Raw genomic sequence first — 12,841 nt, forward strand, 5'->3', positions numbered from 1 at the left:
TTTGCCCATACAATGATCAGTCACTGGGATTTAAAACATTGCCCCACTGACTTTCTAAATGAACATCAATACAGGTTTGGAATGACATAAAGGTGAATAAATAATGATGTTTACATTTCCTGTGTGTACTAACCCTTTAAAAAACATTTGTTGAGGTATTAAAATGACATTGGGTCTCTTAGCCCCAAACAGAATGTGGTTTAGGAAATGCATTACAGAGTTGATAAGATAAAGGAGTAGTGAAAGAGATATTTCAAAATCTGGGTCTTGTCTCAGAATGAGAAATGGAGTGAAACAGCATCCATCTTCAGTCGGGTGGGTGCTGGTCCTCATCAGATGCCTGCACATTGGCATGTGTCATAGGAGCTCACTGCGCAGCTTGCAGGAATTTGTCTCCATAAATAAAAGATTATGCCTCTAATCTGTAATAACTCTCTCTTCATATTTATTTCTATCGCACCCTCTCTCGCTTCAGCAAAATGTCCCTAGTCTCCTCGCTGTCACTGAGATAGATAACAGACAGCTACTTTTCCGAGAGGACCACAACTTTTTATTTCAGTCAGTGAATACACCACTGATCCAAGTGCCAATGATGAAGTGAACTGCTTTCCTGTGAAGAAAGAGAGCAAAAGACAACTCTTCCAAGACTTTGAAATGACAGGACTCAAAGCATGAATGGTGAGCTTTAAAACATTTTCTTTTACAAGTGTTATATTCACTGTCTTGCTGAGACACTCCATAGTTTAAAATGCTTCCTTTTCCTGTAGAACATGTTTCCCATATATTTTGGCATATTCAGTAATGATGAACGACTGGAAATGCATAAACCCCCCTCCCACCATTAAAAATAATAGCAATGCATTTTTTTTTTTTTTTTTTTGGAATGGCAAATGCAAATGATCAGACACTGTGCTTTTTTTTTTACCCTATTCACACCAGTTGACAATTACTATGATCTTATCTAAACTTTGATCGTTCACTTAGAAATTCTTCAGATCTCTGCACTGAATCTTGACTTGTCTGTCTGTCACACCTTCCACTCATTATCTCAGTTACTCATGAAACACAAAGCCAAACACAGTCACTTCGATCTACTCTGTCACTCAGGAAATGACAGCTAGTCAGACGCAAATGAACTTCATTCTGAACTAGTGTCTCTCTCGGGGTTCCTTGGCTACTGTCAATCATCTCTTCCACAATGCCCTCATTTTGTGTCAGATCTGAGGAATCCTGTCTAAGCAGGAGCTTTCACTGACAATACTGTGAATCCCTGATGAATGGAGCAGAAAGTGAGTGGAAGGTGCAGTTCATCCTTAACCTGACAACGTTATCATTAACCCTTTCGCTGTCCTCTTCATGTTATCACCTGGCAAGTGCTAAAGCTGACTCACAGAGCTTGAATGGCAGATAGAATTATGCTATGCTCTGTTGTTGCACTATTAATTATTTACACTGCCTACAGAGAGAAAAAAAAACAAACAAAAAAAGTTTTTCTGAGGTTATAGCTGTAGAATATTACATACCTAATTTAAAATTGTGTCCTACATGGAGGGACAGGAGATCATGTGGGCCAGTAAGAGGGTCTTGCGGGGCTCATCATAGGCAAACTATTCACCCGTCATCATTAAAAAAAGTAGCAGGGTAGGTGGACGGACCTACTTTGTGGTAATGTAGTGAGACACTGGAATCTAGTTTTATGGTTTTATAATACGGTATTACTGTTTGGCTAATGATCCCTAAAGTATTCCTCTAAAGAAATCGGACAGGGTCAGTTAAAGTGAGCTCATGGCACATTTTCCAGTCATTGGCAATTTCTTGGAATCTTAGCACACAGAATTCAGAAGCTCAAATTATGTTGAATATCTAATCATCTTTAAAACCTGAAACAGTTACGAATGAATTTTTTGCTGCTGGCAGAGAATTTATATATAAATTTATATATAATAAATTTATATATAAATTCGGTAAATTGACACAGGAAAAAACATAATTAAATCATTTTTATTAAATTTATAATATATACAATAAGATATATATATATATATTTATTTTTTTCAAATAGTCAAATAGTCTGCCCCTCCTTGTTTATTTCTGTCTCTCTCTACATGAGGAATCAGCATTTGATTCATAAGAATAAATTATTATTTGGTTTAGAGCAGACACTTGCAGTTTACCTAACTGACATTTTAAATTGATGTACATTAAACCGTACATTATTCCTATTAGATCTCATTACCACAGCAGTCATGTATGATTCTGACTCACATCTACAGTATGCAGTATACAGTATATAGTATATATACAGTATATATACAGATACAGTATATCTTCAGAGGCTCAGTGGGAAACCGTCAGTAACGTTTGATTAGTGACTGAAACGGGAGAGTGGCAGCACTAGAACTGATGTGTTCAGCCCTGCAGATTCCAGCCAGATCTGATAGGAAAGACGACGCATATGGCCTTTAACGGTCCTCATCCGTGCTGACCGCTCCCTCGAACATACTCAGACACTCACCGTGGGAGTGCTGACCACACAGCCGTGCAAAACACTCGCTCCATTTACGCCATTCATCAACCTCGGTATGACATAAAAATGTGCGCGTGTTTGTGGGGGCATATGTGACCTCTCTTTAATCTGCCATCTGAGCTGAAAGGGTGCTGGCTGGATGTTGTCATGGTGTGTGAAGCCATGTCCTGAGGTGCAGTGTCCCTGTGGAAGATCTGCCTTGAAAACCACAAGAGGATAAGTAGAAGCCAAATGAGAAAAAGTGAGGAAGAGAGAACTAAATGAAGAGCTCATGAAGCACATTAGCCACCAACCTGCATTTTGGAGGAGACATAGAATGGGAGAGCGAGGGTAAGCTGAAAGAGATTGCTCTAAGCAGCCTAAATGAGTTCAGGCATAAGGGATCATGTCATGGCTGTGGGATTGTTTCCTCAGGGCTATGAGAAAGACTTCCCGTACTGCAGCTGCACCATTCAGACAGCTCTGATACACACACAGACTTTATCTTTGTTTAGTCAAACTAGAGTGGGAGAATCTAAATCTGTACTTTGACAGATTTAGTCAAATCACATTTGTCGAACTAGTGTGGGAGAGTAAATCATGTAAAGCAGGCACTGAGGTATTCCAAATAAGAATAGTGACAACACTGCTTCATTGAAAAAGAGGAAATCTGCACAACTCAAAATATAGCTGGCAAGAAAACATCTTAATACAATAGCTTTGCCAATTTCACAATGCTATTCTACCAGATTCAGGGATGAAACTGAATTATAATTAAATTGTTTATGACATCCAGTGGACTCTCATAGGACAGGGCTCTGTGGCTCCTTAAAACAAGTCCAGGAACAGATTAAAGTGCTGTGCATGAGCAATCAGACCTGTGACACTAAAACTGATCCTAGTCAAAGTGCTGAGTGTCATAAGTCTCGCAGACAATCACACGTGAATCAATATCTCATAACAGACTTAGGTAGTGTGATGCACTCTTTTATCCCTTAGGTAGTGCTAAAAGGGGACAACACAGACCAGTCACAAACATACACAGCAAATGACTGAAATAGATATGCAGAGGAGTTTTTTATCCCAATGCAGAAGAAAAGCCATGCTAATTGTGTAAATCACCTTCTTTTAAGTTATTTCCAAGAACTATTTAATTTGTGGTCATGGTTACAGTTCAATGATGCATTGAATGAACTATTACAACTAGGCCAATATATGCCACCAGACCATCTTTATTTTAACTATTCAGTCGCCTGGTATTGGAGTCCCTCCCCAGTCATTTGTGAGTATTGAATAAGGATAAAAAAAATGTTATTGCTTGCCAGCCCTAATATATTTACTTCCATGTCTTCTTGATTTAAATGTACAGTATTACTATAAGAATGTCACTACTATGGTTGAGAGGTAGGTAAACATCTTCCTACAGGGTTCTTTCGTGCTGGCCGGGATATCTCAATAGCCTTTTTGCTGCAACAGTAATAAGCAAGATTTACAGTGGGGCTGTGTTCCTTTATGGTGGGTTATATTTTTGGGCTGAGAGAAAACTCTATCCCTGAACTCAACAGAATGGTTTGTTGTGGGTTATGGACAGAGCCGGCGGCAGTGCAGCACTGATGAGGGGGCGGCTGAGGTGATGAAAGGGGGAGATGACATAGCACAGAGTAAAAAAAAAAAAAAAAAACTATTAGAATACAGAGTTCACACAGATAGAGATTTGGTCGCGAGGCAGACAGTGGAATGAAAAATGTGTTTGGGGTGAATTACCCCATTAAAAGCTACTTAGCAAATACAGATGGCAGAGGACTGAATAAAACAAAATCGCATGGCCACCAAATTCAAAAATCTGCAGGATTTGTGTCTGCTTTACAATGAAACACAAGCTCATTGTGACCGATTCCCTGACATAATACATTTATTGCGACCCATTTAACAGATGCATCATTTTAAGTTAGAACAACTTGAACAGCTACAGACAATAACAATACAGCAAAATAATTAACAAACTACGATAATTTAGCCCTCTATTAAACATGAAAAAAAAATCATCATAGTTTACTCAATAGTGCTGCTTTCTTAGTTGCACCGCTTGCGCAGGAATTTGTCAGAGTAACAATTAAAATGTGACCTTGTTAAACACTGTCCTAAATTGTTGCTATAGTAGCATCATATTAATCCTAGAAAGCCTATGCATTTGGCAACTATATTTTTTAAATAAACCATTATATTTCATTATTAAAATCTATTTTCACACTCATCTTGGGTGAGGGGGCGGAATACTCAGAGTGAGGGGGTGACGCCGCACCTGGTTATGGTCCTCAGTTGCCATGCCGGTCAACTCTGTTTAAAGTCACAATGTGGTATTAGGCTGAAAAGCCTGAACACCATCAAGTGACCAAGGCAACCACCAAAGCAACTTGATATTTGTTTGTCCACAGATAATAAATGATTTGAAGTAGGCCTGCAAAAGCACAGGACGGCATGAGACAAAAGAAAAGAAATAAAAGGGAAGCAGAAAAAAAAAACAATGGACAAAGCAAATGGCATCATACATAATTAACACAACACTTAAAGGAATATTACAAAAAAAACATTAATCCAAATTCTTAATTCAAGATGGAATTACTTGAAAAGCAGAATTATGACAGATTTCAAAGTGTGCATAATATTAGTATTTAAAATTGATTAAGATGATGAGTACAGAAAAGAGTAAGTAATGTTGCAATGTGAAGCATGCACACAAAAAATGGCATTAGTCAGTGTCAGAAAGCATCATTAAGACTTAATGCAGCTATTAGTTAATTGAGAGCTCTGTGAATTTCCGTGTCATGAACAAGTATCTCTATCTTTGTAGAATCAATGAAAGATCTATTTCCAAACAGTGCTTATAATGATCCTCTATATGAATGATCTAGACGCCCAATCCCTTTGACAGAAACTAAACGTATGGTAATGAAGACAAAGCTTATCCCGCTTTAACATTTGCCTGCAGCATAGCTGATGAACAGCTTATTGTTTTCTTATAAACATCCCATGCATCTTTTATCGTCAACGATTACAGCCTTTCTCCTGTGAGGCGTATTTGCTACCTCTAGAAAGTTGGGGGGTAAGTAATATTCAAGATTATTGTGCTTCTTGGTGCATAAATAAATGCAAAATACAGAAATGGTTTGTATCTGAACCAGAGTTCAACATTCCACAAATATCCTGCCAGGCCTTTAGGAGTTTATAATCACTGTTACTTTCTAAAAGTCATCCCTCATGCAAAAATGTTAGCTGGCAACAGGATGTTTATTTCAACCTAAAACTGAAAATAGGCAAAATATTTTAAACCTAATGTGGTCAAATGCCTGTTAATGGCCTTCATTTCCATAAATTCTAGAACACTGAGATGAGACACAATCATTGGGAGAAATAAGGTTGCTTACAGTACATTACAACCTAGAAAAAAAAGAAAACAATTAAACACACCTGATGACACTGACACTGCAACCACACAGCAGTTTCAACTTAAGTTAACTTAATAAGTTAAATTATCCAAATTAAGGATTAAGGATTAAGAATTCAATGATCATTAACTCATTAACATCAACATGCAATGACCAACTTGAACAGTTTACCCAAAATGTCACCATGTAATCATGTTCTACAGTAAAAAAAAATAAACAAAAATAAAAATAAATAAAAAAGTCATACAGGTTTGGAATGGCTGTAAGGAGATGTTGTGAAGAGTGTTTACTTTCATCATAGACTCATTGGGAAAACCTACATTTTCCACAAAAGTCCAAAAACATTCAGTTCCAGCTGAAATTAAAACTAGTCGCAGGAAAACATCAACACCTTTCATTCCTTTTAACATAAACTACTGGGCAGATTAATGATTAACAAAGACTTTTGCATGGTCACTTTTAGCACCAAACAGTGGACATTTTACTTTGAAAGTGCCATGAAACCAGTAAGAAGCAATAAAATATAATTGCTTTCAGCGTCCTGTCCTCCACCTCTATTTACCGTATAAAACCCTGCACATTTCTCATCCCTTTCCCTGATAATTTTTCAGCACACCCTTGTCAATTATTCACATGTTCTTCTACATATTGAAAATGTTTCTCTTTCTAAGCATTAATATTTAAGGCTTCATCCCTCCTTTAGGAAATCTAAAAAAGATAAATCAAAGAGGTTTTTTTTTAAATAGTCTCAGTGAAATTAAGCTCTAATGGCACTGGAAAGGGAGTGCTTTTATGGCTTTCTATTAAAACAGGAAATAGACAGACAAGGCAAATAAATCACCTCATCTTACAACTTGAATTCTGAATGATTTTAGTTCATTTAACACTGTCAATGATTTAATGTCAACATTGTCAAATGATTCCACTCTCATTTGTATTTCAAGAGCAAACACTGGTACAATCACCTCACAATCAGCCTGATGTTACAAAACAAAGGAAGAATCAATGGTCATTAAATGGCAGCCAGCTGGAACCAGGAATTGTGTCAGCCAGTTTCAACCAAAGCTGTTTTCACTTAATGCTTCAATTGATTCTGCAACATCATAATCGATCACATTGAGATATGGCTTTTATATGGTCAGTTTATCGCATGGTCCCCCTAGCACCAATTGCAAATTTGCATTGAACTCCTTTGCTCATTGTATGAGCTACTAACACTAACACTAACATGGCAGCACCACTGGAACTTCTACTTTATCAACCAAACACAACTAACAGATGTCTAAAAGAGAAAACAAAATTACAGGCCACTCAATTCACCATAGCCAATCTTGTAGAATAATTTTTTATGAAAACAAAATGGTCTCTTCACCTGGACAGTTTACACTGAAATATCTGTATCTAGTGCTAATATCAAATATGGTGAGCAATAATGGATTTTAAGATGAGCCACAGCTGTGAGCTCTCAAATGCATCTGGATCACTAATAGTTTAGTCATCTTTTTCTCTGTGTAATTGATAAAGGTAGGAAATTGCTGCTTGGTGACATAAAGGATTAAGATAAACTCTGTCAGACAAATGTGATGGTAATGAATTATCGTATACAACCAAAATATATGACAAGGACTTGTTGAAATACTTATGACACCTCATGAAATTCATGGGTTCTTTTTTATTACTGTGAGTTGAGTGGGTGTGGGTCTACTTTACTATAAACAGAGACTCTTTATGCATTTTTGTTGTTTAAAAAATGATTTACAAAAAATATAAATACTAAGAGTAGATGTAACAGTAGCAGCTTCCATGAATGAAGTTAAATTAATCTGGATAAATCATGGAGAGTGAAGTAATCTCATAGAGTGGTGAGGCATGATAACCTCTTACTACCTGACATTATGATCCAATATTACCAGCTGAATTCAAAGAAAGAGCTCCTCAAAGTATATTACGATATTCACAGCACTAGAACAAAAACTCTAATACAAAGAGGCTGACAAGTATTAAGACATAAAGCTTAACTTCCTAAATGTCACTGTGCACAGGCTGTCCACTGTATGCAAAATAATTTGATCATTATTTGTGGATGCATTTCTATCTGGACACAGCAGAATCACATATGGATAGCATACCTTGGAGCCAGGTAATCAGGCATGATGATGCATTAATCAATTTATGAGTGCATAGACAATAAACAATAACATTAATATTACACTGAGGTGTACCATTATCACAAGATACAGTTTTCTTATTTTCAGAGGCTCCTTCAGTTTTTAAATGAACAGCAAAATGTGACATTTTATATCTGTCGATTACATAAATATATGTAAAGCATGGTTCCATCATTAGACACAGCACTCAAAGCTCTTCTAGTAACCCATTATGAAAAGAGAATCAGCAAAGCAGAGGAGACATCTTCAGATGTTCACTAACTGACATCCTGATTCATACACGTAAGCTTTTTTAATGTGCTGCAGTCAGTGAAAAAAAAAGAAAAAAAGAAGGTTTTTTTACACTATTACACCTATGAAATTCCCTTTATATTTCTTGATTCACCATATTACATATTTTGAAACACAGGGAGTGGTTCATCATTAGTGTATCTGCCACTCCCTGGCGACATGATAAACGGGACTGCACATGGCCAAGAGTCCATCAGGTTGCGCTTCTGGGAACAGGAATGTCATTAACACAATATACACATGCTAATAGTGCCATGCAAAACTGCAATCTGGTCACCAACAATCCACACCAGAAGCAGAACTACACAGCTCACCAAAGCATAAACTACCAGAAATTTCAAACTTACGTGTCTTGCGGCTGACGTGGGTTTGACCAGGCGTGGTCACATGCCTCTCAGTGGATGACTGCTCTCTGGTCCACATTTGGGTGGAGTCGTTTAGAATGGCAGGGTTGGAGGGAGAGGGGCTGGAGGTGGACGTATGGACAGTAGACATTGTGGAAGATGCCAAGGTGGTTGTTAAGGTGGGATTACGTGTGACAAAGCGTGTAGATGGGCTCTTCTGTGTCACCTGGCTGCCGGATGCACTACCACCTCTTGGGGGAACATTGGGAGGAGTTTCCGTTCGAGTCCTGCTCCGCACCACAGTGGTGACGGTGGGGCTGACCGAGCTGACCCCTCCAATAGTGGTTGTGGTGGTGGTGGTGTCAGATCCCTTAGGAAAAGTGCTAGGCTTGGACAGAAAGATGGGGTCCTGGCCAATACCCTTGACGTCCACCAAGTCAGTAGGCACGTAATCCCGCACAGAACCCACTACGATCCATTTCAGCAGCATTAGACTCAACCCCAGGCCTATGAAGCCAATGAGAAGTGGAACCACGCAGAGCCAAGTCTGTTGGCGAGGCCAAAGGGCACAGCTCCCACACCTTAAAATGCCACCACGAGCAGGGGCCTGGGCTTGTTCACGTCCACCGGAGCCACCTCTCCCTTCAGGCTCCTCCAGTACCATAGCCCCCAAATTGTTCACTGTTCCAGAGCTGTCACTCATCTTGCCTGCGGCACGGTAAGGGTTAACCCCAAGGCCGGGCACTCGGCAGACTGGGACAGCACAAGGCGAAACACTGGCCAGTAATGCCAGACATTTGAAAAAAATTGCAAAGTAAACCACAACTGCAAAAACACAGAAATAGTTATGTACACATCAAGGCAGACACATCACATCCACACACAAATAACACACATACACACACTCACAATCAGACAAGCGAATACACCCAGTAGAATTCCGGAGGTAGAAATCTCAGTGGTTGCAGAATCCAGTAAAAAGGACTGTCCTTTAGTCCAGTTCCATCAGTACGTCCAGATGATTTCCAGTTTGCCGTAAAATCACCAAAATGGTACAAATATTAAATAAAGGTGCTGAGCAAAGAAGGTGGAAGGAAAGGGAGGAGTAAAATCATCTGCATGTTGACTCCGAGCACCAACCGTTGCAGCAGCACTCTCTGTCGTCAGATTATCAAATCCCTCTTTTTGCAGATGACACGGCAGCTAGATTTATCCTCCAATCTCGTACGTCCATTCACTGACATATTTGAAGGTAGAGTTCAGTAAAAGTTAAAAACAGGCTCATATTTTTCCTCTCTGGCTCCCTTGTTCTCACCAATTCATTTTTCAAGGTCTTGATCTATTTCACAATCTTGTATTCAAGCACTGAGTCAGCTATACATATCCGAGAAAGCTGGTTCCCTCACGGAGGAGGACTTGATGTTGATCGTGAAGCAATATGTCCCTTTTTCCACGACCAAAGCTTCTGCTGATTTATAGCATCCTTTAGGGAGCAAGGGACATGCAGCACAAATCCTGGTATGTGCAAGCTGAAAAATAAACCCGGCAATGAGGCAGTGGCAGGTGCAGAGTTATCGGACGGTCAAATCCGTTAGCAGTACAAATCCGTTCTAAACAGCATCTGATGAGCGAACCAACACTGTAGAGCGAGCCGTTGATATTGTGCAGAGCAGCGGGCGTACACTCAGCCTCTATCTACATTCCTCCACTGAGAGAGCGCAAGAGAGTATGAGAGAGAGAGAGAGAGAGAGAGAGGGAGAGGAGCGGAGCAAAGGGATGGAGGGGAGGAAGGGAGGGAGGAGTTAGCTTGTCGAAGACAGATGGAAAGAGAAAACAAGGAGGGTAAAAAAAGAGAGAGAGACAGCGTGCAGGTTTTCCATGAGACAACATACATCCATTCTTCATTACGGATGCATTTGTTTCGCCTGTCTGTTGCTCTCTCCTAGGGCTTCCATTTCTAAAGAATCCGGACTAGCGCGTGTTCCCCCTCTAATCTCCCGTGGGATTTTACCCCGGCTCAAGCCTACGACACTCCAGCCAGACACATACACAGATAGCCTTCTACTCTACTCTACTGCTGATGTCAGGAAAGAGAGAGACAGGCAGAGAAAAAGAGAGAAAGAGGAGGAACTGCACCTGCTCTCTTAACAAGAACATTCCCCACCCCTTTAGAGAGAGAGAGAGAGAGAGAGAGGAGGGAGAAACAAGGAGAGAGAAGTACAAGTTGAGAAATCATTCACAGCAGGATGAGATTGAAAACGAGAGAAGCAGAGGGCAAGAGAGAGAAAGACAAGATATGGGAAAGAAATAAAGAGATCCATGTCAATGCTCTGTGGTATGAGCAGTGAAAGAGATTACTGGCTGCTGTAAACAGAGCGAGTCTCAGCTTCTCTCTTTCAGGACTGTCAATCATGCAGCCAGCCCCTCCTCATGTATAAGACTCTAAGAGGGGAAGGAAACATAAAGGATGGTACGAATAAGAGTCGTGTGCAGTGTCTAAGGGGTGGCATTTCTTTAAGTAGCGTAACACTAAAGTGCCGTAATTAAATGGAGTGGATAACACTTTAATACTCAAAGACAACAGAGATGCTAGCTTGTTTCCTGTTGGTTCTAACTTCTTTTAAATGTGTACTAAATATTTTTCTTGTTTATGTTGTGCTGGATGATATGGCAGCCCTGTTGGATTAACACTGACACCTAGCGGGATAGATGTGTCATCACGCAAAAATGGGTAAAAATATGTAATTTCCCGTTAGCCATGCTTAATTCCACAAGTGAAAATCTCAATTAAGAGGCAGGTTACTGAAATTGGTCAACAACAATTGATTATTAATTAGCAGTGATTAAACTGATTATTAATATTATTATTATTATATGTCAGAGTTAAATACTTTGAAAAAATATTACTTACTTTCAAAAACTTTGAAACATGAAGTACTCACATTTACTCTAATCACTGCCTTTTAAAGTAATCACATTAAGCTATATTGTGATTCCTGTTTTTCGCAGATTTTCCTGTTTTAAATTATAATTAAGATTTGCTTGTATCATTTAAGATATTTAAGACTTTTAAGGACCCACGGAGAACCAGTTTTTAATAAGCAGAGTGAACTGTTCCAGAACAGATGACCTGGATCTAATATTTTGTATTATGGAATAACAGCAGTAAATCCAATCCATTTCAGACAGAAAAAAAAAAAAACCTCAGCAAATAATCCTAAAAACACATTACAAATTAAAAGCAGCAAGCCAAAAATAAAATCATGTTTGTCTGAGCCCCATATTATTTTCTTTCTTTGTGAAACACAAAAATATTTTAGGAGTGATATGTCAGGTTTGATTATGCACAATCTTCAGAAGTCTTGGAATATCCACCTTATTTTGCAATAAGGACATAAACTATCTTCGGGTGAACAAGCAATACATACAAATTATTACCACTATAATATTAACACATAAATTCAAATTAAGATAATAAATTGAAATATTATAAGAAACACCAGTGTGCAGTATCTAGGATCATAATGGGCTGTTTTTGCACCGCTAAAATGACTAGAAGCAGATGTCACTACAAGCTTTGCACATTGTTTGCCTTTATAAATCCCATAAACAGTATAAATCACAATATAATGTCTAGGGGTAAAAACTACCTGTTATTTTTTGCTTAATAATGCAGAACAACTGGAACAACTTGGTTCTGAGTCAGCTGAACTATACATCTACACATATATCTATATTTAAACAACACTTTCTTGTAGTGTGAAATGAGGTGCCCTTGATATTGAACTTTTTTTCTCTAATGCCATAAATCCATTGTATCAGTATATACTTCAGTGAGATCAGGATCTCTGTACATGAATCAGCTACTCTAGGTCCAGGTACAACATGACAGTCTGCCTTTCAAAAGCCCTAGAATAAAACATCAGTCCTTTCTGTTAGCTTCTTCGTTTTCTAGATACCTATATTTGATTTTCTGTGACAAAACTGTCACTTTACATAATGATTGTGAAAACTAAATTTGAATAGATTAAAAATGTGAAACTAATTTCAAGTTTTAACAAAATATTTGGCCCAGATCACCTTTAG

General features: G+C 38.6%; 1 protein-coding gene across 1 annotated transcript in view; it reads right to left on the minus strand.

Moving 5' to 3' along the window:
* Positions 1-10,838, minus strand: part of LOC132110770 (pro-neuregulin-3, membrane-bound isoform-like) — a 339,324-nt gene extending 328,486 nt beyond the window's left edge. The window contains exon 1 of the mRNA XM_059517703.1: positions 8,759-10,838. Within this exon, the coding sequence (XP_059373686.1) occupies positions 8,759-9,458 (700 nt within the window). The 5' untranslated portion in view covers positions 9,459-10,838. The remainder of the gene's footprint in view (positions 1-8,758) is intronic.
* Positions 10,839-12,841: the final 2,003 nt, after the last annotated feature.

The sequence above is a fragment of the Carassius carassius genome, chromosome 30 (genome assembly GCF_963082965.1).
Source record: "Carassius carassius chromosome 30, fCarCar2.1, whole genome shotgun sequence".
Classification (NCBI taxonomy): domain Eukaryota; kingdom Metazoa; phylum Chordata; class Actinopteri; order Cypriniformes; family Cyprinidae; genus Carassius; species Carassius carassius.